Source organism: Protopterus annectens, chromosome 2.part1, assembly GCF_019279795.1.
Source record: "Protopterus annectens isolate FY-2018-M chromosome 2.part1, PAN1.0, whole genome shotgun sequence".
Classification (NCBI taxonomy): Eukaryota; Metazoa; Chordata; order Ceratodontiformes; family Protopteridae; genus Protopterus; species Protopterus annectens.
Genome location: NC_056729.1, coordinates 561,061,519 through 561,086,467, shown reverse-complemented (window position 1 = coordinate 561,086,467; position 24,949 = coordinate 561,061,519). Strand labels below are relative to the sequence as shown.

Below are 24,949 nucleotides of genomic sequence, written 5' to 3'. Positions count from 1 at the left end.
CAGTTTTTCTTGCCCCAGATGTCAGGTGCACCCAGAAAGGAAGGCAAAACATGATGTTATGCAAACATACATAAGTAGATAAAACAAAATAAGAAGTTATGTACTCACCATAACGTTCCATCTGAGTAGGTAGCTTCATTTGTCTGCAACCTGTGGGTCTTGGATCCGATATCGGATACGAGCCGGCAACTTGTTTCAAGCTAATGGATCCGAGCTCCTAGCTACTCCCCTCACCCATAATCCCCTGCCAACCCTCCATGACCTCAGTTCGCGTTTGCCCCTCAATATGTACCCAAAAAGGGTATTCCAACTAACATAGATCCGCTGAAGGCCAGGGGGAAGGAGGGGGGGATGGTTTTGCAAACAAATGAAGATACCTACACTCAGATGGAACGTTATGGTGAGTACATAACTTCTTAATCTGAAGTAGGGACTTCATTTGTCAGCAACCTGTGGGACAGAGTCCCCAGCTACCTGAATCTTGGGTGGCCATCATGGAAGGATATTGCGGAGCACCGCAGAGCCAAAGGATGCTCTCCCTCTAGAAATCACGTCCAGTTTGTAGTGGTTAATAAAGGTATGAGATGAGGCCCAAGTGGCTGCCGAACAAATATCATCCAATGGAACTCTAGATTTGAAGGCCGCAGAAGTAGAAATGGAACGAGTGGAATGTGCGCAAACTCCTTCAGGTGCGGGTCTCCCAGACGCTTGGTACGCTAATAGGATACATTGTGAAATCCAGCGTGAGAGAGATACTTTTGATATTGCTTTCCCCAAATTAAATTTGGCAAAGGAAACGAACAGCTGGTCGGATTGTCTATGACCAGCTGTTCAATGAGTATAAAAACGTAGCTGCCTATGAACATCTAATGAGTGCAGCTTGCACTCTCCTTTATTCTGATATTTAGGAAAGAAAATCGGTAAATTTATGGATTGATTTATATTGGTTTCCGATGCTATTTTGGGAAGGAAAGAGGGATTGATCCTGAGCTACACTCTGTCCGGATGAAAGATCAAATAAGTAGGCTTCACAGAAAGAGCTTGAAGCTCCGAAACTCTTCGCAGAAGTAATGGCTACAAGGAATGCTGTTTTCCAGGACAAGTATTTGAGATCTACTGAAGCATCAGGTTCAAAAGGTGGAGCAGTCAAGGCTTGAAGAACTAGTGAAAGATCCCAAGGTGGTACGGCTTCTTTTATAGGGGGTCTAAGCAAAAAGGTGCCCTTGAGAAAGGTTTTACACAACTTGGCCGACATCAAGGGCCCTGTGTCATATCCCACATGGTAATGGGAGATAGCAGCCAATTGCACTTTGACAGTTGAGCAACTAGCGCCTTCTTGAAAAAGTTCGGTTAGGAAGTCTAATATGGATGGAAGAGGAGCCGTAAAGGGATCTAGACTATGATGCTCCACCCAGATGGAGAAACGTTTCCATTTACTGCGGTACACTTTCCTGGTGGAGGGCTTATGCGCTGCCACAAGGATGGCTTTGACTGGTGAAGAGATACTGGGAGTCCTAACTAGGAGTGAATCTGCAGCAACCAAGCTGTCAGCTTCAGATTGTCCAGATTTGGGGTCGGTAAGTCCACGGATGGGAGATTAGATCCGGACTGGGATCCAGAATCCAAGGAGGATTCACTAGGTGAGACCACAGGTAAGGGAACCAAATTTGCCGAGGCCAGAATGGGGCAATGAGGATCATCCAGCTCCCCAACCGCGAGGCTTTCTGTAAGAGTTGCAGCATCAGGGGTAGAGGAGGATAGGCATAAAGTAGACCGGGTGGCCAAGCATGCACCAGAGCATCTCTTGGAGTTTCCCTTGGAGGGGGAATCAGAGCGAAGAAATTGCCGCATTTGGTGTTTGAGGGAGAGGCAAAAAGATCGCAGCAGGATTGCCCCCATATTGCGAATATCTGCTTCGCTACTAGTGGGTTGAGAGACCACTCGTACGGGGTAAGAAGGGTGTGACTGAGTTTGTCCAGTAGGATGTTGGCCTGCCCCGGAATGTGCGTTGTAATCAGAAAGCGGTTGGTGGAGATCTCCCATTCCCACACTCTCATGGCATCGTGGCATAGAGGGTAAGACCTGGTTCCCCCCTGTTTGTTGATGTACCAGACAACCGACATGTTGTCCGACTGAATTGCAAACGTTCCTACGGGGAGGAGATTCTGAAGTGCTTGCAACGCATACAGCACCGCTCTCATCTCCAGAACGTTGATATGCAGGGAGGTCTCTGTATCGTTCCACGTGCCTTGGACCGCCCTGCCTGAATAATGCCACCCCCACCCGAGGCGGGTGGCGTCCGTGGTCACCGTGGCGAGAGGGGGAGAGGTGCAGAAGGGACGGCCCATATGGAGGTCCGGAGCATGGAGCCACCATAACAGAGCCCTCCTGCAAGCCTTGCTGATAGCAATGGGGTGATGGAGAGGAAAAGACAAAAAGATTGTACTAGAAGGGTCCATTGCAGTACCCGCATGTTCAGATGGGCGCATGGAAGGAGTGTTATCGCTGCCGCCATGGAGCCCAGCGCCCTCAGGACCAATTCCGCTGGTGGGGTGTCTGACTGGAGGATAGCCCGCACATGGAGTTGCAAATTCCGAAGTCATTCGGACGTTAGAAAGGCTCATAGCTCTCTGGTGTCTATTCTGGCTCCTATGAATTCTATGGCTTGTGTCGGGGCCAGAAAGTATTTGTCGGCATTGATGGTGATGCCTAACTGTGGGGCTAGGCAGAGAAAGAAATCTCTGGCTGAGCAAAGTAGATGCCTTGTTGGGGCGGTCAGGAGCCAGTCGTCCAAGTACGGAAAGACCTGTATTCCCTGGAGTCTCAGGTGGGCCGCAATCACTGCTAATACCTTGGTGAACACCCTGGGGGCTGTGGTGAGGCCAAAGGGAAGGACCCTGAACTGGTAGTGACTGGCTCCCAGCCGGAAGCGGAGGAACCTCCTGGATCGTCTGTCCATTAGAATGTGGTAGTACGCATCCTTGAGGTCTATAGAGCACATCCAATCGTTCTCCCTTAGAAGGGGGAGAATAGATTGAAGAGTGACCATTCGGAATTTTTCCTTGGTTACCAACAGGTTCAAGCGGGACAGGTCTAGAATCGGTCTCAAGTCCCCCGTCTTTTTTGGCACCAAAAAGAACCTGGAGTAGAACCCTAATCCGAGCTGGTCTTGGGGGACGGGCTGGATGGCTCTTTTTCTTAGAAGCTGCTGAATTTCTGCGGCTGCAGCCTCCCTCTGATCGGGTGGTACATCGGGGAGGTTCTTGAATTTGGGGACATGAAGTAATGGGATTTTGTACCCTCTGGATATAATTCAAAGCACCCAGCGATCTGTCGTGATGGACTCCCATGCTGCTAGGTGCTCCGAGAAGCGCCCCCCGACTGCCTCCAGAGTGGAGCAGTCGGGCAACCCTTCAGGGCTGCTGCATGGGCCGGTCAGAGAAAGGTTCTCTGGACCCAAAGTTTCTCGGTGCCCCTCTGCCCCTGCGGCGGCGTCCTCCCTGTCCTCCTCTGCCACAGAAGGACTGGTTGTCCGGAGCGGGTTGGGAATGTTGCGATTTCCGGAACCACATATTCTTCTGACCCTTTTGGTTCTTCGAAAAGGACTGCTGGGGCGCAGAGAAGCGGACTCCGACGGCAGACAACGTCTTCCCGTCCTTCTCGCTCTGGACAAGTGTCTCGCGAACTGTTTTGCCAAACAGGGCAGAACCATCGAAAGGGGCGTTCGCAAAAGACGCTTTAAAGGGCCCCGCAAAGTCACAATGACGGAGCCAGGCCTGATGTCTCATGACTAGGCCTGCTCCGCTAGCCCTAGCGGCTCCCTCGGTGGCGTGGGACAATAGCCGCAAAGAGGTATTTGAAATGGATCTCAGAGTGGCCATTCGGGTGGAGTACAATTGTTTGTCCTCCGCCGACATGGACTCAGGGGGGGAGGCAGCGTATTCTTTGATAAGATCCCGCTGCATCCTGATGACATGTGCCATATAGTTCAGAGACCTTACCGAGAAGGTCGCTGAACTAAAAACTCGCTTCCCTAAGCGGTCCATCGAGCGGGACTCCTTGCTCGGTGGATGGACTGAGGGGCTCTCCTGAGCTAGTTCCCTCTTCGTGGCTGCCGCCGTCAACATGGCATCTACGGGGGGACCCTTGCTCCAGTGCAACCGGTCTGAGGGGGGCTTAGTATCCTGTCCGGGCATTTGGGTATTGGCTCCACGGTGTCCGGGTCCCTCCACGCCCTGGTGGTAATAAGGTCCACCAAGGGGTCGGTCGGAGGGGACACCCAAGAAGTAGACGTGCCTGCTTCGAATGCCTCCAGAAACACGGACTCGGAGGAAGACTTGGGGGCAGACCACCCACCTCTGATCCTCAGCATCCCCATGAGGTCTCCAAAGGAGACATCTTCAGGGGGTGATCTTGTGGAGCCTTCCCCTTCATCCAAGTCCGTGTCCTCAGTTAAGGACTCAGGGGAGTCCACGTGCCTCCTCTTGCACTTATGCTTGCGGGGCACTTCCTCGGGGGGGCTGTCCGAGGAGGCCTCGTCAGCAACATCCTGTTCCAATGGAACTACCTGGGACATTGAAGCAGGCTATCCCTTAGGCTGGGTGATGGAAGCCTGGTCCAGCAGAGAGGGAGTGCAGGGTGGAGCCGAGACAAGGGCCGGGGGTCCGGATGCTCTCAACAGAGCCCTCTCCACTACATCGAAAGCCGAGGGGGAACCACTCTCTCTGGGCTCCGAGAGTCGGCTCCCACTCGGATCCGATGGAACCGGCGCCGAGACCATTGGATCCGAAGGACCAGTGCGCTCTGACCTGGATGGAGCCGAAGGCACACTGAATCCCTCGGATCTGAAGCTCAGGCCACGGCTCCGAGAGGTCAGATCCGACAGGCTCGAAGGCAGGGTCGGATCCGAAGTACCAAGTAATGTCGGCGCCGACCCACCCCCGGCTCCAACGCTGCTCGGCTCCGAACGCTCCGAACCCAGGTAGCGGGGTCGGAGAAGGAGCAATTGGAGCGAAAAATGGTGTTGAGCTCCCCCCCGAAGGGGGGGGAGGCAAGAGCACTCCTATCTGCAGCTGGGCCTGGATGAATCTTCGCATCATCCGGTCCAAGTCTGCATCAGACATGCTGAACGTTGATCTCGAAGAGGCCACAGAGGCAGGCCTGGAATGCCACCTCGATGGAGATCGGGCCTCCTCCTCCTTGGGCCCTGGGGAGAAACAAGGAGATCGGAGTCGAGGAGGAGGAGACCTAGAAGCAGTGGAGGGAGAAGCCCGCTTAGCTGGCGGGGCTGAAGCGGAGGCCTCGGCCCGCCGCTTGTGGTGCTTCTCCCTCCGTTTCTCCCTCCTAGCCTCCCTGTCCTCCGGCGCTTTAGTGGGAGTTTGAGTCCCGGCCGAAGGAAGGGGGGCAGGAGTGGCAACAACCACAGCCTGTGGTAGTGCCATGGGAGCAGCGGAGGCCGGAGCCGAGTCCGGGGGCAAAAGTCCTGCCAGGACCAGCTTCGACCTCCGCTCTTTCAGTGCCCTGGGGTTGAACGCTGCACAAATGGTACAGCCTGAGGTGAGGTGTTCAACCCCAAGGCACCGAACGCACCGATTGTGGCCATCAGCCGGGGACAGCTAATGGCCACACTTGGTACATTTAGAAAAAATGGCTTTTGGGGCCTCAGCCATACTTAAAGAAAAAAAGGTAGTGCTACACAAACACACAGGCCCCAAAAGCACAACACACACACTAACGACCAGCGAAGGGAGGGAAAAAACTAAGTAAAAGAAACATTTTTATACTTCAGGGAACCTAACTCTTACACACTTTATTTTTTTAAAATAAGGAAGAGAATTTGACAGAAAAACACACTTAACTGACGATTTTTTTTCTTGAGCTCAATGGAATCCAGCTATCCACAAGCACGGCAAACTAGATCTGAGGTCATGGAGGGTTGGCAGGGGATTATGGGTGAGGGGAGGAGCTAGGAGCTCGGATCCATTAGCTTGAAACAAGTTGCCGGCTCGGATCCGATATCGGATCCAAGACCCACAGGTTGCAGACAAATGAAGTCCCTACTTCAGATCAGTAGTTGCATACCCCAAATAGGTTGTATGATAAAGGTGTTTGGCATAAGCCCTGTCCTAAGAGGGGATGGAGGGAGGGTAACCTGGACTGCAGCTGTATAAGCACTCGAACATCTACATTTATGGTAGGTACAAAACTGTACTATGTTCATCGTGCATACAGCTGCAGTCATCACACTTGGGTAGAATCCCATAGCTAAGTAAGGGTGGCTGGTACCAAGCGGAATTATGAGGGGCTAGAATGCCCTGCAGGACTGCTGTGGCAAAGCCCGCTCTAGATTTTGAGAATAGTGGAAGGTGGTAGTGCTTGGAGAAAGTGTGCACTGAATTCCAAGTTGCTGCTTCCAAAATGTCTTTGGTAGGGACCCCCCTGAGGAAAGCTGCTGAGGTAGCTGTAGCCCTGGTGGAGTGGGATCTGATGTATACAGGCACTGATTTTCCATGAAATGAATAACAAAAGCGTATGCAGTGAGCTATCCATTTTGAAATAGTCTGTTTGGAAATCGCCTTTCCTTGAGCACCTGTAGCATAGGACACAAAGAGTTGCTCAGATTTTCTGAATGACTTTGTTCTGTCCAAGTAATAATGAAGGTGCCTGTGAATGTTCAAGGAATGTAGTAGCCTATCTCCTTTGTTCTGTGGATTTGGATAAAAGGGAGGTAAATGAATAGTCTGATTCAAAGCCACACTGGATACTACGTTTGGCATGAAGGTAGGGTTGGTTCGTAAGGAAACCCTGTCCTGATGGAAAATGATGAATGGTTGCACAGCCATGAGGACCTGTAGCTCCGAAACCCTATGTGCTGAGGTAATAGCCAGAAGGAAGGCTGTTTTCCATGACAAGTGTTGTAGCTCTGCTGTAGAAGCCGGCTCAAAAGGAGGCAGTGTCAGCTTCTCCAATATGAGGTTGAGGTCCCAAGGTGGAGGTTTCCGTGGGGGTTGTATATTTTTTGCCCCTCTGAGGAACTGCCTTATTTAGAGGATGTGAGAATAAAGGAGGATCCGTATTGTACTGTGCTATCAGGGCCTTCAGACAGAATAAGCATTGGTTCCCCTGGACATTGGTACCAGATGTCTGCGAGGCCTCCCTGGATGTGCTGGCATCCAGTTCTAAGGCAGCCTGTAAACCAGGCTCGGCTTGAGAATCTGGATTTGAAGCGGAGCTCCTCTCTGGGCTACAGTGTGCCTTGGGATAGATGTCCGTGTGGAGCGGTGCAGCTTCAGGCCCAAGTCTTTTGGTAAGCTCAGCTGTCAGGCTAAAGGAACCCACCATTATAGTTTTGGCTAGAACTTTCAAGAGCTGGTTCTTCAAGTATATTGCAAGGAATGCAAGTTGGCTACGAAGGGTCTTAAAAACAGTTTCTACAGTCATGGTGGGGCCTAAGGCAAAAAAAAAAAAAGAACCGAGAGGGAATATCCTTGTGTGGACTCTGCCTTCCACAATCACACTTCCCCCTTCTTGGCTGACATTAACTCTAAGCAAAGAAACAAACAGCAGCAAAAGACACAAAAAGGTTCCCTAACAAGGCACTTACCTTTAAAGGAAAATGCGATTCCAGCAGCAGAGCAATGTCTGGGACTGGCAATCCAACTAGTAAGTTCTGAGGATGGCTCACGAGTATCTGTTACTTTTATGGCCTACGTCCCATAGCTGCCTATGTGAGACGTACCGCGTTCCCTATGGTAGTAAAAGACTTTGGTATACTGGCCGATGTTGGGTCGCCTGGGCAGGCAACTCCCTCATGTAAAGAATAATGCAACAGATGAATAGAAGGACATTTTAGAGATCTGCATCTTCAAAGGCTCACAGCATTCTTCTATTTACTCCACAGTCTGGAAACATTGTCACTTTCACTTGTAACATAAATATAATGCGAGGAACAGAGTGTTGCATTGCAAGGTAAGTGCTTTTATTTCCAGTCAAAACTTCATCACACATGCTTTGAGTAGTTACTGCTTGAGATTTAGTTTACTTTTGTTTTCCGGGATAGTACACTGATTGTAACAGACCATTTTTATGGGCAGAGCCTGGATAAAAATCCACAAAAAATAAAACGGAACTAGTTCACAAACATGAAGGAATCACTACGGTACACAGTCCAGGATACAACTGAAACAATGAGCAAATATTAACCAAGGCAAATAACAAACATAGATTAATTTTAGTAGCAAAATAGAAGGTAACCAACAGGTGAGAACAGAGGATGGAAGTAGAAATGAAGTTGAGCGAGAAGTTAGGTGAAGTGTCCAGTGGGGAAAAGCATCTGCAATCAGACTTTTAATGGGGTCTTCTGAGTTATACTCAAAGTGAGGAGATCAAAGATTTCTTTCAGCAGACTATGATTAAAAAATTAATTACTACGGAATGCATGTAATAAAAAGAACTAGTTCTGTTCTATCACTGAATTTTTTCATGTTTTTCTTTAATTATAGAGTAATTTTCATGAGCCATGTAATACTCTCAAATTTTTATTAACCAGTTTGAAAAATGATACTAAACAGACGTCTTCACAGCTAGATCAATGTCAGATTATTAAAGTTCCGAAATTTCAAAATTCCAAAAACTTCAAAATTCATATGGCCAAGACCATGAAGTTTCGAACTTTGAAAATTAAAAAATATATATATATTTTTAACATTTTTGCAGGGGGGGTAAAGCCCCCCTGCTAATTAAATATACCAACTTCGAGATCACACTAAATTGCGGAAAAGGGTAAATTTCCCATTTCATGCTGTACCATGATCTCCATTCAAAACATTAAAAATTTCAAAACTTTGATTATATGGTCCGTATGACTTCCGAAGTTTTGGAACTTCGATAATCTGATAGGGATACCTCCAGCTAGTTAAACTCTTTCCTGTTAGGGTATATTATTCTTGAGTTCAAATTAAGAGTTTCCACCTTACCTATCTGAAGTGCCTTCATTTCATTCAATGTCTGCAAGCTGTATGATCGTCCCAATGCCCCACATTTTCGCAGGCTCTTCAGAACACTATTAAATGTCAGAAGATTAGGTTTTACATTCTGTGCAGCCATCTGTCTGAGCAAATCCTGAAACAAAAATCATAAACCAAATAAAAACTGACAGCTTCACTGTTGTCTGGTGCATTAAAAACAGATGATACACAAACAGATTAATTACATGCTTATTCTAAGCAGCAAACGTTCAGTGAAGTTTCATCAAGTAAAACTTAAAGAACTAAAGCCATTTCACAGCCAGGGCCCCAAAAACTGAAAGACTAAAGTTTGCCTGGATTATCTGCCATGTTCCCAAAAATTTCCTCTGCAGACAGAGTTAAAAAAAATTTCTGTAAATAACACTATATAAAAGGGGAAGTAAAGTACAGTTGTGTACGCTTACCATAAATGTAGATGCCAGAGTGTATTCACTGTTGCAGTCATCACATCTGGGTTAGCTGCCTGCAGGTAGCCCTCAGCCAGCCTGAATACCAGAGTCTTGGATTCCTGCATCGGATGCTGTCTCTTCTTCCATGACGTCAGGTCGCCAGGGGTATAAAACATGCAGCCGACACCATTACATCAGTTTTTCTTGCCCCAGATGTCAGGTGACCCCACAATGGGAAGCAATTACATGTTATGGTACACCTCCATCAAAAAGCAAATACACCAGAAAGCTTAACTACACCAAACAAGAAGGAAAGGTAGAGCCAAGAGAAGTCAGGGGGCTGGAGGGAGGTAACCAGGACTGCAACAGTGAATACACTCAGAACATCTACATTTATGATAAGTGTACACAACTGTACTATGTTCTTCGTGTTTCACTGTTGCAGTCACATTTGGGTTGATTCCCAAAGCTAAGGAAGGGAGGAGGAAGTTAGACAGCATTAGGGCCAGCTAGTAAGCCCTGCAGGACTGCAGTGGCAAAACCAGCTTTGAATTTAGAAAAAATAGGCATGTTGTAATGCTTGGTATAGGTATGTAATGATCTCCAGGTAGCAGCTTCTAGGATGTCCCTGGTAGGGACTCCTCTGAGAAAGACTGTAGAGGTAGATGCAGCCCTGGTGGAATGTGATCTTATCGCCTGTGGGGTAGGTTTTCCATGGTGCTTATAGCAGAAATGAATGCAATGGGCTATCCATTTAGAAATGGTTTGCTTTGAAATGGTGCTCCCCTCTGCCCCTTCAGCAAAGGCAACTAGCAGCTGTTCAGATTTTCTGAGAGGCTTAGTCCTGTCCAAATAAAATCTAAGTTATCTGTGCGCGTCCAAAGAGTGCAGTATTCTTTCTTTGTTTTTTGGATTCGGGAAAAAGGCAGGCAAATGAATGGACTGATTTAGGGCCACACTAGACACCACCTTGGGCATAAAAGGAAGGATTGGTCCCGAGGGAAACCCTGTCTGCATGGAAGATAATGAAGGGCTCCACTGCCATGAGAGCATGTAATTCAGACACTCTTCTTGCTGAAGTGATGGCTAGAAGGAAAGCAGTTTTCCAAGAAAGGAATTTCAACTCTGCAGATGTAGCTGGCTCAAAAGGAGGGAGAGTGAGCTTTTCCAAAACAAAATTAAGGTCCCAGGCTGGAGTAGGGGCTCTCCTGGGGGGGGGGGTCTTAAATTTTTGGCCCCTCTGAGGAATTGCTTTAGCAGGGGGTGAGAGAAGAGGGGTGGGTTCAGTATTATAATGTGCTGAAATGGCAGAGGCATGAATTTTAATTGACGAGAATGATAGGCCCTTGTGGAGCATTTCTGTTAAGTACTGAAGTATATGAGGTAAGCTGGGCACCGTTGTGCCCATCCCCCGAGTCTGGCTTCAGAAACAGTATCTTTTCCACTTTTCAGCATAGGATTTTCTAGTACTAGGCCTCCTTGCCTCTAGAATGACATCTAGCACCTGCTTACTGAGGGATGCTATTGGAGAGCTCAAGAAATTAGCCAGGCTGCAAGGTTCAGGGTTTGTAGGTGAGGGTGCAGAATCTGGCCCACCTGCTGGGACAGCAGGGAAGGGGTCTGAGGCAGGCGCCATGGTTCCAGCAGTGTCATACTGCACAAGAGGGGGTACCAGTGCTGGCGTGGCTAGTCTGGTGCAATCAGTATTGTCCTTGGCTTGTCCTGTTTGATCTTTTGCAGAACATTCGAGAGGAGAGGCAGAGGGGGAAAGGCATAAACCGAGAGGCTTTCCCAGGTAAAGGACAGGGCATCCACTTTCCAAGCTTGACTGTGGGAAGTCCTTGTGCAGAATTTGTCCAATTGGTGGTTCTGAGGGGAGGCAAACAGGTCTACCTCCCAAGTCCCCCATTTGTTCAAGAGGTTGAATGTTTTTGTTACCAGTTTCAATTCGTGTGGGTCCATGTGATTTCTGCTTAGGTCGTCTGCCAGTGAATTTAGCTTGCCTGGTAGGAACTGAGCTTGTAGGTGCACTTGGTAGCTCAAGGCTGTGTTCCACAGAGCCATGGCTAGTCTGCAGAGAGGGTACGAGTGGGTTCCCCCTTGCTTGCTTATGTACCACATAACTGTGGTGTTGTCTGTCTTTACCAACAGTTGTCCTGGAAGAATGTGGTCTTTGAAGGCTGTCAGAGAATTCTGTACAGCTAACATTTCTTTTTGATCGATATGCAGGTGAATCTGTCTCGGGTTCCATTTTCCCTGAATGCACTGCCCTGCCAAGTGAGCCCTCCATGCATAGTCTGGTGAGTCTGTTGTTAAGGTTTGGGCGGCAGGGGGTAGAGTGAAAGGGAGCACCTTGTTGTGGTAGCAGGCCTCTGCCTATCAAAGGAACTCCTATACAAGGAATGATAGGAATCATTGATCCCAGGTCCTGAGAATGATGACACCATAGGCTTTTTAGATACCATTATAGTTTCCTCATATGCAGTCTTGCATATGGAATTAGTAGAATGCAAGAGGCCATGAACCCCAGGGCTTGCAGAATTTTCCTTGCAGATAGCTGGGTCTTTGTGGCCAATAGTTTGAAGTAGGTTGTCAAATAAACTTGTTTCTCTGGAGTGAGAAAAGCCATCTGGGGAGTTCTGTTCAAGCTTGCTCCCAGGAATACAATCTGTTGGCAGGGTACTAGGTGAGATTTCCTTTTGTTTATGGTGTACCCCAGTGAGGTTAGAAGTTTCTTTACGAATGCCAGATGTTTTAATAGCAAGTCCTGGCTTTCTGCCTGAACCAGACAATTGTCCAGTATGGGTTTATTTGGATATTTCAATGTCTGCAAAATGCAATGGCTGGAGCTAGACACTTTGTGAATACGTTGGGTGCAGTAGATGAGCCAAAGGGAAGTGCAGAGAACTGATAGTGCATGGAGCCTGCCCTGAAGTGTAGGTAATCCCTGCAAGATTCCCTTATTGGAATGTGCAGGTAAGCTTCCTTTAAGTCTAAGGTTGCCAACCAGGCATCTTTGCCTAGCATAGGAAGCAGCTGTTGAAGTGTTAGTATTTTGAATTTTGGGATTACCAGAAAGGTGTTTAGAATAGAGAGGTCCAGGATAGGACGCCAGGAGCTGTCTTTTCTGGGTACCAGGAAAAGTCTTGAATAAAAACCTTGTCCCCTTTGTTCTCCTGGGACAGGCTGAATAGCCCTGACACTTAGAAGAGAGAGAACCTGCTGTTGTGCCTCCGCCCACTGATTTGGGGGGGGGGGTCTGGCCAACCGTTTGGGGTTGGTAGGGTGTGGAAGTAGAATCTGTATCCTTGGGAAACTATATTCAAAACTCATTTGTCCTGCGTAATGAATTTCCAGTTTTTTGCATGCAGGGTGCGCTTTCCTCCTAAGGGAGCAGGCAGTTGAGCAGGGCTTGGAAGGGTTAAGTCATTGTGCCATTTTGCCATAGGGGGGGTGGCTTACTACTCCCTGCTTTGGAAGTGGGAGTCCCCCACTGCTTAGGCCTGTGCGTAGCTTGAGATTGTAACCTAGGTGGGTCTGCTGTTCCTGGGTTCAGACTGAAAAGGCCTGGAAGAGACTGGAAAGGACCAATTCTTTGGAGTTCAATGCCTACTAAACCTGGGAGGCTGTACTTGTAGGAAATCTTTAACAGTTTGCATAGATTTAGCTTTTTCCTCCATCGTTTTGAGGACAACTTCTGCTGTGTTTCCAAACAGGCGGTCTTGGTTTAAAGAAGCATCCAGTAATTTAGCTTTAACGTGATCTGGCAAGTTTAGCTCCTTAAGCCAAGCATGGCTTCCAAGTACAGACCCAGTGACAGCAGCCCTGCAAGATGCTTCTAAAGAGTCAAAACCACATTGTAAAATATGTTTACCAACTTGTTATGCAGAATGCATTAAATCCTGTAATTCTCTGTGTTCAGCACAGTCAGGAATCAACATCATTTTCTGTTTAAGTAGTCCAATAATATGCTGCTGGTACTTCAACACATGAAACTGGCAATTTAAAGCCCTAATGGCCAAAGTAGCAGAAGTGTATACCTTCTTACCCCATCTGTCCAAGGCTTTAGAATCTCTATCAGAAGGGGTAAGATTTTTGGCAGCAGTAGCCGTAATGCTTTTTGGTCCTTGGGAAATGGTCTCCGGATCCGTTGGGAAATGGTCTACGGATCCGCAGATTCTTGAAGAGGTACTTATGAGAGACGGGTACTCTGTAATATCTGTCAGGTTTTCTGGGAGCTGGAGGTAAAGTGTCTGGGGAAAGAACAGATTCCAAGAAAGCATAATTAACAATGTCCAGAACAGGAGGGATAGCTAAAGGCCTGTGTTGAGGAAGGAGTAAGAATTCCCTAAGCCTCTTTTTGGAGTCAGAGTAATCCTGGCTTTCCCAGCGGCAATGCACTTAAGGGTGTGCAAGGTTTCACCAAAAGAAAAATCTTCTGGAGGGGAAGAAGAGGGAATGGAATCCTCTGCATCAGAATCCTCATAGGTAGATAAGGGCAAGTTCTGGTAATCAGAAGGATCACAAATATCAGATTCCTGATCAGAAGAATCAGAAGGAAAATCAGTTCTAGGTCTCTTGGAGGGGGAAGGCTGGCTTCCCCTAATTAAGGTAATAAGGTCTTCAGCCATTCCAAGCATTTGTTTTTTTTAGGAATATGGGCCTAAGCATGCGGTTTGGACGTCGTTCTTTTAGGCGTGGTGCGAGTTTTAGGCCTGGATGCAAAAGATGGCGTCAGTTTAAAATTCAAGTCTGTACGCCTGAATACACCCTCAGAAGCCGGTGCCTGCACAGCGGCTCCGGACTCAAAGGTAGAGACAGCCGCAGATTCCACAGTTCAAGAAGCATTTCGCGGCATACCGGACTCCGAATGGGTCTAAGTAGTGGCCTGCGAATTTGAGGCAGCAGGTATCGGGGGCTGCGAAAGCGCCTCACTGAGTACCAGTGGACTGGCGACTAGCTTAACGGAAGTGTCATCGGCAGTTTTGGACTTATGCTGTCCGTCTCTGTCTTTATCTTTACGTTTTTTCGGAGGATTGGCAGTTGGATGGCTTAAGAAAGCCATTTCGGAGTACTGATACCGAGTACCAAAATAATTTCTGCAAAGATAACCTGACGACGAATAGTTCGGGGGTTGAAGGCACAAAACCGACAGCAAGGGACATCGTGGACTGGGCCTAAGCAAGGAATGCAGTACGAATGAAAATCTTTATGAGGTATTTGCTTTCCACAGGTAAGACAATTGTTAACTTTTACTGACATCGTTTGGAGCAAGAAAAGAAGCCCCCAACGAGGTACTTATCTTTTTTTGAAGACTTCGGTTCTGAAACTCGAAAACGAAAATTTCAGGTGTCGGCCGACCGGCACTTGCTAACTGCTTCTGCTATGGGCACCGCACGGCAAGAAAAACTGATGCAATGGCATCAGCTGCATGTTTTACACCCCTGACGACCTGACATCATGGAAGAGAAGACAGCATCCGACACAGGAATCCAAAACTCTGGTATTCAGGCTGGCTGGGGGCTACCTGCACGGAGATAACCCAAATGTGATGACTGCAACAGTGAAACACGAAGAACATCTAGCTGCCAGTGGAAGGTGTTATATTAAAAAAAAAAAAAAAAAGGTTAATGAATTGCATATGTCTTAAAAGTTAATTTAAGCAATCACATTAGGGAATGCTTAATATGCATAATTGTATGTCAAGACAACTATAAAGACAGAGCAAAAAGATTGCACACTTGCCCATAGCAGATAAAAAGTATTTCTTATTGGATAACATGGACTCCATGATAAGCAGATACAAAAAGTAACCTTTCAAGAAAATAGATGCATCCAGAGTTGCTTAGGATCACATTTTCATTGGATGCAGAAGGCAGATTTAGCATATTTATTGCCTAGAAAATTAATGAAAGCGCTTCCTGGGTGAAAGGACTGGAGGAGGGCGGTTCGTGGATGGTCCTTCAGCAGTAACAGAGGAAAAAGGGGAAAATAACAAAGGGCATTACTATTAAGCAGTTCCAGCGCCCTTAGAGTTTCTACTGCCTACTGCTCTGTGAGATTATAACAGGCTTAAAGAAGGCTCACTGTACTGGAGCTCTAAGAAAGGCGATGAAAGAAACATTCAAAATTGGGATTTAATGTAGCAGTCTGACTACTCTACAGTGGTACAATCAGAAGATAGAGAAATATTTTGGAAATGAGGAAACAATCAAAGCACATAGTAGCCCTTTAATTAGTCATTCATGCATTAAAATAGACATCAGACAGAACTGTCTCTGTGGTGTGCCAGTAAATGTTCCCTCACGTCTCTTCTTATTCATAGGTTCATAGGTTCATACTAGGCTATCTGCCCGAGGGCATTTACAAGCCTAGCCCATCGTTTTGTGGCTTACGCCACCCCTTTAGTATGGGGAACTATACCCATTATTTTGCTGTGCCTCTGTCGAGCAGTGACACTGAGGTAATCCCTGGGGTATATCTGCGATCTCCCATCCATTGGTCAAGATTTCTCTTGAACAAGGCCAGCAAGGTGCTCTGCCTCACATGTACCGGGATTTTGTTCCACAGCATAGGGAGTCTTTGGGTGATGAATCTATCCCTCCAGCACGTCCTATTAATAGCCGTGTCGAGGTTTAAGTCTCCCGCCCTTGTGGCTCTGACGGATCTAGATATTTTGAGGTGAAGCATATTCATCATATCTGGGTTTGACATGGCCTTGTATGTTAGGCAAAGGTCACCTCTGAGCAAGCGGTAAGCGACTGAATAGAGCTGGAGTTCTTTCAGTCGGGCAACATAGGATAGATTTTTGAGACCCTTTATCCTTTTGGTGAGGAACTTTTGTGGCCTCTCCAGCTGCTGCAAGTGTCGGGTCAGATACATTCCGAATGGGGCATTGTACTCAATCATTGGTCTGATGAGTGATGAGTAAAGGGAGACTATAACCTCCCTTGATCTAGATGAGAATCCCTTCATGATAAGGTGGGCAATGTAGAAGGTCTTCCTAACTACTTTAGCTACATGGGTGTCGAATGACAGACTACTATCAACCTGGGTCCCCAGGTCCCTGATAACGTCTTCTGTGCTCAGTGGATTGCCACCTATTTGGTAGCTAGGGGTAACCTTGTTTTTCCCGAAGGGTATGACTATGCATTTTTTGGCATTTAACTTTAGGCGTGGCTCTGGCACCAGTTATCCGTTTCTGTGAGACCCTTCTGAAGGATATCTGTGTCAGATGTGTTTTCTACTATGGCCCAGTTTGCAGTCATCTGCAAACTTTGTCAGCTCATAACCCTCCTGTGTTTGCTTGTACTTTGGAAAAGTAGATGCCAAACAAGAGTGGGCCCAGGACTGAGCCCTGTGGGACACCACTTGTGACAGGCTTTGAGTCTGACATGGCGCCAGCAACTCTGACCATGTGGGTTCTGTCACTCAGCCAGTTTGCAACCCATCTTGTGATGTATGGGTTAACATTTAAGCTGATGAGTTTTTCAATGATACCCGAGTGGGGTATTGTATCGAAGGCCTTAGCCAGATCGAGGTAGGCTGTATGGACTGCCTTTCCCTCATCAATGGCTTTGGTGACTGTTTGAAAAAGTCAACCAAGTTTAAAAGGCATGATCTGCCTTTGACAAAGCCAAACTGGGTTGGATCCAAAGTCTGCAAATTCCCTATGTCTTTATTTATGAGGTCCATTATGATCCTCTCCATGGCTTTGCAGATAAGGCTTGTCAAGCTAATGGGCGGTAATTTCCAGGGTCGGTGGAGGCACGCCTTTGTGAAGTGGGACCACAGTTGCAGTCGCCACTCCTGGAGTGCGTATCCAGAGGTAAGACTTTGATTAAACAGCTGTCCTAGCTGTGGGTTTAATTCCTCATTGAGTTCGTGGAGCACACAGCCGGGGACACCATCAGGTCCCATGGATGCTGTGTTTTTGCTTTGGAGAGAGCAGTTCTCACTTGAAGCTGGAGATGTTTGGGGGCTGCAATCGTTTGGTATAGATATCTCTCCTTTTGGGGGAGAAGTTTGCACTGAACCTGTCAGCCAGTATGTTGGCAATGTCTGTAGGATCAGTAATCTTCACATCATTTTGAACTAGTTCTGAGCATATCTGGGAGTTTCCTCCTAGGTTTCTAACATAGCTAAAGAAGGCCTTATGATTGTCTTTTGAGTCTTTAGCTATTTTTCTCTCGAAATTTGCTTTGGATGATTTTATGAGAGCTCTTAGTTTTTACTTATAGTGATCAAGGGTGTCTTACCTTTTAAGGATTTTGCTCTATCTTGTAGTAGCTTCCTCCTTTTGTTGTAGAGTTTGTTTATGGCTGGGGTCCACCAGACTGGGCCTTGCCTTTGGTACAAAGAGTCTTTGTTTTGCTTGGGATTGCCTTATCCATGCAGTCCTGCAGGTGCTGGTAGAAGGCATTTGTAAGTGATTCAGCGGCTTGAGTACTGTTTTCCGCCATGCTCGGGGCCTTAAAGGAGACCACACTAGTCTTTAGAAGTGTGAAGTCGGCTTTTGAGAAGTTTTACTGTGGTCTTTTTATTTCAGGTGGGGGTGGGATGAGGACCTCCAGCGAGATTAGTTTGTGATCTGATCTCACCAGTGAGGGGTATACTTGAGGTGTTGAACATTGTGCTCCCATGTTCGTGATGATGAGATCAAGTATGTTATCTCCTCTTGTGGGGATGGTGACTAGTTGTTCCATGGCATTTGAGTTTATGAATTCCAGGAACTTTTGGGCTAGGGTGTTTGGGCTTGAGTAGTGTTCCCAGTCTATATTTGGGTAATTGAAGTCACCTAGTATGATGGTGTTTGGTGATACATTTATCCCCTCTAGTGTTTTCAGGAAGGCCATGTGAGGTTCCTGAGTTTGTGAGGGTGGCCTGTAACATGCTACAATTTGCAGAGCAGTCTTGCCTACGGTTAATTGCACCTGGATGGTCTCCGATGCATCATCTGTTGCCACCAGTCTTGAGGTGTGGGTGTCCTTGATGAATATGGCTACCCCCCCCCCTTTCTTGGTATTTTCCTGATTTTGGGGCGGAGCATGATATGAGGTAAAACCTGATAGCGTTGGGGTGCTCTCAGGAGCCTTGAACCAGGTTTCTGTCACAGCACAGACATCGATGTTCTCCATACTGAGAAGGGCCTCGAGTGCGTGCATTTTGAGATTTAGACTTCTGGCATTGAGCAGCATTACCCTTAGTTTTTCCTTTTTGTGTTCTAGGGTGGTAGGTTTAGAATTTGAGCCTTGCCTAAAAAAGGCACTATGTGGGTGGCAAGAGCCTTTGCCAATATCCGGAATCCCAGGGGTGACAGGTGCAAGCCGTCCCTTGCGAAGCAGCGTGGCTTGTCCAGCATGTCATCCCAGACAGACAGATACTGGATCCCCTTTGAATGACACCAGTGTTTAAGCCAATTGTTAAAGCTGATCATCTTATCTCTGTATTGTGGCATCATTCTTGGTGAAGGTAGGATACTGCTCAAGGTCAGGGTCATACCTGCCTGGGCTACATAATCAGAGAGCTCCTCAATGTCTCTTTTCATGTAGTCCAAGGAGGTACGTCTCAGGTCGTTTACACCAGCGTGGACAATGACTGAGTCGTATTTGTACCTGCTGTTGAGAGACCTGAGTGCTTGCGTTATGTGGCGGATTCTAGCGCCCGACAGACAGCTTACTGTGACCTTCTCCTTACTCAGTCTGGTGGCGGGGCGTCAGTGTGTCTGACTATGGAGTCACCAATGACTAGTGTGTCTGGCATTGTGTTTGGCCTTAAGGGCTGTGACTGTTTGACACTCTGACTGTGAGGTCTATGTGTTGCAGGTGTTGTGTTCTGAGGTGGTGGTTGTTTGGGTGTCTGCTTTGGTGGCCTCTGCTGTTTTGGTAGATTTTTGATCAGAGCCTCGAGTATGTCTTTGTGTGCTTATGTGTATGATTTGAGGTTGTAATGGTACTATGTGAGACTGGGTCTATAGTGTGTGTGGTAACCTTCTCCTCCTGACTGGTCTTGCCAGTCCTATGTTGAAGAGCTCAGCCTCCAGTTTGGCGTATAGTTGCATCTCGCATGTATTTGTGTTTTGTGGGAGGAGGAGAGGGTTGTCTGTGTACATGAGGCAATTGTAACATTGCCTCAATATTCCCAGGTTCACCAGCTGAGCAGGAGAGGACACTAGCAACTGATCCCTCGACATGCTAGAAGGATAGTCAAAAACTTTAAAAAGATTGCGGGGGATGTGGGTGACAGAGAAATGGGGGTATGCCTTTTTGGGGTGCTATCTATAAGAGTGCCGTATCAAGGTAATAAGTACTGTAGGAGCAAGTGCTAGGTTTAACAGATAGAGAATAGTCTACTTAGAGTCAAGTAGAGATGATCTTTTTAGTTATAGGATACGCTGATTAGATCAGTAGTATAGGTCGAGGAAGGTAGTTTCAAGGGAAAATTTGAAGAGTGGACTTTAGGTAGCCGAATAGTTTAAACCTGCTTAACGGAGCTGCCCTAGTGTGCAACAGTGGCAACTCAGCTAAAGCGTGCTTTATAGCAGGGGCTGGAAAAGACAGGAAATGACCCAAAATGGCCAATAAACTACAAGTTACTGCCTTAAACCACTCCTCTGAGGACAAACAGGCAGCTCAGTACTCCCTACTCCCACTAGTGAGTAAAGAAACTACCCCTTGACCAAACAAGGAAAATGGAGAAAACAGGAACCAAGACAAAGCCCAGGGATCAGCAAAATCTGGTCTCTGGAACACTAGTTAGGAAAGTATGGAAAGCAAGGATATTTTTTTTTTGTTTTTGTTCAAGTTTTTCTTACAGAAAAGCAGAAAACACAATAAATGCTATGATTTTCGATTAAATGCTATCAAAAGCTAGTACACTTGAGTGTATTAGCCTGTAGTTTAACTTTTAGGCAAAACTTAAACTAGCAAGTGCAGTAAACAGTCTTAGCTTATAAACACAGTAAAAACAGTGCAAACTTTGATAAAATAAGCAGAAACAGTAGTCGAAAGGCACAAAAAGTCGAAAAAAGCCAAGAAAAATACTTAAAATCTGGAAAGGTAGTCTTTTCTGGTCTCTGCTGCTAGAGGAACACTGCTGGCCACCACGAGGAGCTGTGCTGAGTTCTCAATAGCTGGAAAAGCCCGCCAAAATGTGCTTTATAGCATCTGAATAGCGCTTTCACAGTATATATTACAAAATGCTTGCATCAATCCTTAACATGCAGGAGTCTAAGTATTCCAGAAACTGTGCTCTGCTCTGTTTATTAGAATTAATATTTACTCACAGCTCTTGACATGTCTGCAAGCAAATGCTCTTATCCACCAAACAGCCTTATTTTACTTCAGACAGATTATATAATTATGTGTGGCCAGAAGGAAGTTTCTTAACTCACCAGTGAGAGTGGGGAGTACTGAGCTGCCTGTTTGTCCTCAGAGGAGTGGTTAGAGACAGCAACTAGTAATTCATTGGCCATTTTGGGTCATTTCCTGTTTTTTCCAGCCCCCTGCTATAAAGCGCGTGTTAGCGTGCTTTAGCGAGATTTAGCGCGGAGTTGCCACAGGAGCACACAAGAGCAGCGGCGGTTAATCAAGGTTAAACTATTCGGGCTACCTAAAGTCCATTCTTCAAATTTTCCCTTAAAACAGCCTTCCTTGAACTGTACTACTGATCTAACCAGCGTATCCTATAACTAAAAAGTTAATCTCTACTTGATTCCCAAGTAGACTATTCTCTATCTGTAAAGCCTAGCACTTGCTCCTACAGTACTTTTCATCTTGATATAGCACTTTTCCTATAGATAGTACCCCACCAGCCTAAAACCCCTTTCTCGATCACCCACATCCCCCGGAGTCTTTTTTTAAGTTTTTTTGTCTATCCCTTCTAGCATGTTGAGGGATCAGTTGCTAGTGTCCTCTCCTGCTCAGCTGGTGAACCTGGGAATATTGAGGCAATGTTACAATTGCCTCATGTACCTGAACAACCCTCTCCTTCTCCCACAAAACACAAATACATGCGAGAGATGCAACTATACAGCCAAACTGGAGGCTGAGCTCTCTCAACATAAGACTGGTAAGACCAGACAGGAGGAGAAGGGTACCACACACACCACACACCCGTCTCACATAGTACTATCACAACTTCAAATCATACACATAAACACACAAAGACGCACTCGGAGGCTCTGATCAAAAATCTACCAAAACAGCAGAGGCCACCAAAGCAGACACCCAAACAACTACCACCTCAGGACACAACACATGCAACACATAGACCACACAGTCAGTGTGCCAAACAGTCACAGCCCTTAAGGCCAAACACAATGCCAGACACACTCGTCATTGGTGACTCCATAGTCAGACACACTGACGTCCCGCTCACCAGATTGAGTAAGGAGAAGGTCACAGTAAGCTGCCTGTCGGGCGCTAGAATCCACCACATAACGCAAGCACTCAGGTCTCTCAACAGCAGGTACAAGTACGACTCGGTCATTGTCCACGCTGGTGTAAATGACCTGAGACGTACCTCCTTGGACTACATGAAAAGAGACATTGAGGAGCTCTCTGATTATGTAGCCCAGGCAGGTATGACCCTGACCTTGAGCAGTATCCTACCTTCACCAAGAATGATGCCACAATACAGAGATAAGATGATCAGCTTTAATAATTGGCTTAAACTCTGGTGTCATTCAAAGGGGGATTCAATGTCTGTCTGCCTGGGATGACATGCTGGACAAGCCACGCTGCTTTGCAAGGGACGGCTTGCACCTGTCACCCCTGGGCTTCCGGATATTGGCAAAGGCTCTTGCCACCCCCATAGTGCCTTTTTTAAGCAAGGCTCAAATTCTAAACCTACCACCCTAGAACACAAAAAAAGGAAAAAAACTAAGGGTAATGCTGCTCAATGCCAGAAGTCTCAACCTCAAGATGCACTCGAGGCCCTTCTCAGTATGGAGAACATCGATGTCTGTGCTGTGACTGAAACCTGGTTCAAGGCTCCTGAGAGCACCCCAGCACTATCAGGTTTTACCTCATACCATGCGTTCCGGCCCCAAAATCCGGACAACACCAAGAAAGGAGGGGCGTGTCCATATTCATCAAGGACACCCACACCTCAAGGTTGGTGGCAACGCACGATGCATCGGAGACCATCCAGGTGCAATTAACCATAGGCAAAACTGCTCTGCAATTTGTAGCAAGTTACAGGCCACCCTCTCAAACTCAGGAAACTCACATAGCTTTCCTGAAAACACTGGAGGGGATAAATGTATCTCCAAACACCATCATACTAGGTGACTTCAACTACCCTAATATAGACTGGGATCACTACTCAAGCCCAAACACTCTAGCCCAAAGGTTCCTGGAATTCATAAACTCAAATGCCATGGAACAACTAGTCAACATCCCCACAAGAGGTGAAAACATACTTGACCTCATCATCACGAACATGGGATCACAATGTTCAACACCAGAAGTATACCCCTCACTGGTGAGATCAGATCATAAACTAATCTCACTGGAGGTTCTCATCCCCCCACCTGAGATAAAAAGACCACAGTGAAGAACTTCTCAAAGCCGACTTCACACTTCTAAAGACTAGTGTGGTCTCTTTTAAGGCCCCGAGCGGTAAACATTACTCAAGCCGCTGAATCACTTACAAATGCCTTCTACCAGCACCTACAGGACTGCATGGATCAGGCAATCCCAAACAAAACAAAGACTCTTTGTACCAAAGGCAAGCGTCCAGTCTGGTGGACCCCAGCCATAAACAAGCTCTACAACAAAAGGAGGAAGCTACTACAAGATAGAGCAAAATCCTTAAGACACCTTTGATCATTATAAGTAAAAAACTAAGAGCTCTCATAAAATCATCCAAGGCAAATTTTGAGAGATAAATCGCTAAGGACTCAAAAGACAATCATAAGGCCTTCTTTAGCTATGTTAGAAACCTGGGAGGAAACTCCCAGATATATTCAGAATTAGTTCAAAATGATGTGAAAATTACTGAACCTACAGACATTGCCAATATACTGGCTGACAGGTTCAGTGCAAACTTCTCCCCCCCTCCCCCCAAAAGGAGAGATATCTATACCAGAGGATTGTAGCCCCCCAAACATCTCTAACGCCCAGGTGAGAACTGCTCTCTCTAAGGCAAAAAACACAGCATCCATGGGACCGGATGGGGTCCCCAGCTGTGTGCTCCACGAACTCAACGAGGAATTAAACCCGCAGTTAGGACAGCTGTTTAATCTTAGCCTCACCTCAGGATACGTACCCAAAGAGTGGCGCACGGCAACTGTGGTCCCACTTCACAAAGGCGGTGCCTCCACCGACCCTGGAAATTACCGTCCCATCAGCTTGACAAGCCTGATCTGCAAAGCCATGGAGAGGATTATAATGGAACACATAAATAAAGACATAGGGAACTTGCAGACTTTGGATCCAACCCAGTTTGGCTTTGTCAAAGGCAGATCATGCCTTTTAAACTTGGTCGACTTTTTCGAAACAGTCACCAAGGCCATTGATGAGGGAAAGGCAGTCCATACAGCCTACCTCGACCTGGCAAAGGCTTTCGACACAATACCCCACTCAGGTACCGTTGAAAAACTCATCAGCTTAAATGTAAACCCATGCATCACAAGATGGGTTGCAAACTGGCTAAGTGACAGAACCCACAGGGTCAGAGTTGCTGGCGCCATGTCAGACTCAAAGCCTGTCACAAGTGGGGTCCCACAGGGCTCAGTCCCGGGCCCACTCTTGTTCGGCATCTACTTTTCTGAAGTACAAGCAAACACAGGAGGGTTATGGCTGACAAAGTTTGCAGATGACTGCAAACTGGGCGCCATAGTCGAAAACACATCTGAGACAGATATCCTTCAGAAGGGTCTCACAGAAACGGATAACTGGTGCCAGAGCCATGGCCTAAAGTTAAACGCCAAGAAATGCATAGTCATACCCTTCGGGAAAAACAAGGTTACCCCTAGCTACCATATAGGTGGCAATCCACTGAGCACAAAAGAAGTTATCAGGGATCTGGGGACTCAGGTTGACAGTAACCTTTCGTTTGACACTCACTTTGCTAAAGTAGTTAGGAAGACCTTCTACATTGCCCACCTGATCATGAAGGGATTCACATCTAGATCAAGGGAGGTCATCGTCCCCCTGTACTCATCACTCATCAAACCAATGATTGAGTACAATGCCCCATTCGGAATGTATCTGACCCGACACCTGCAGCAGCTGGAAAGGCCCCAAAAGTTCCTCACCAAAAGGATAAAGGGTCTCAAAAATATGTCTTATGCTGCCCGACTGAAAGAACTTCAGCTCTATTCAGTACACGCTTGCTCAGAGGTGACCTGTGCCTGACATATAAGGCCATGTCAAACCCAGATTTGATGAACATGCTTCACCTAAAAAAATCTAGATCCCTCAGAACTACAAGGGCGGGAGACTTAAACCTTGACACGGTTATTAATAGGGCGTGCTGGAGGGACAGATTCATCACCCAAAGACTCCCTATGCTGTGGAACAAAATCCC

The 24,949-nt window shown here is 46.9% G+C and overlaps 1 protein-coding gene across 1 annotated transcript in view; it reads right to left on the bottom strand.

Annotated features, from left to right (window-relative positions):
* PTCD3 (pentatricopeptide repeat domain 3) overlaps positions 1 to 24,949 on the bottom strand; it is a 1,733,015-nt gene that overhangs the window by 995,009 nt on the left and 713,057 nt on the right. The window contains exon 13 of the mRNA XM_044063464.1: positions 8,976 to 9,120. Coding sequence (XP_043919399.1) covers positions 8,976 to 9,120 — 145 coding nt within the window. The remainder of the gene's footprint in view (positions 1 to 8,975; positions 9,121 to 24,949) is intronic.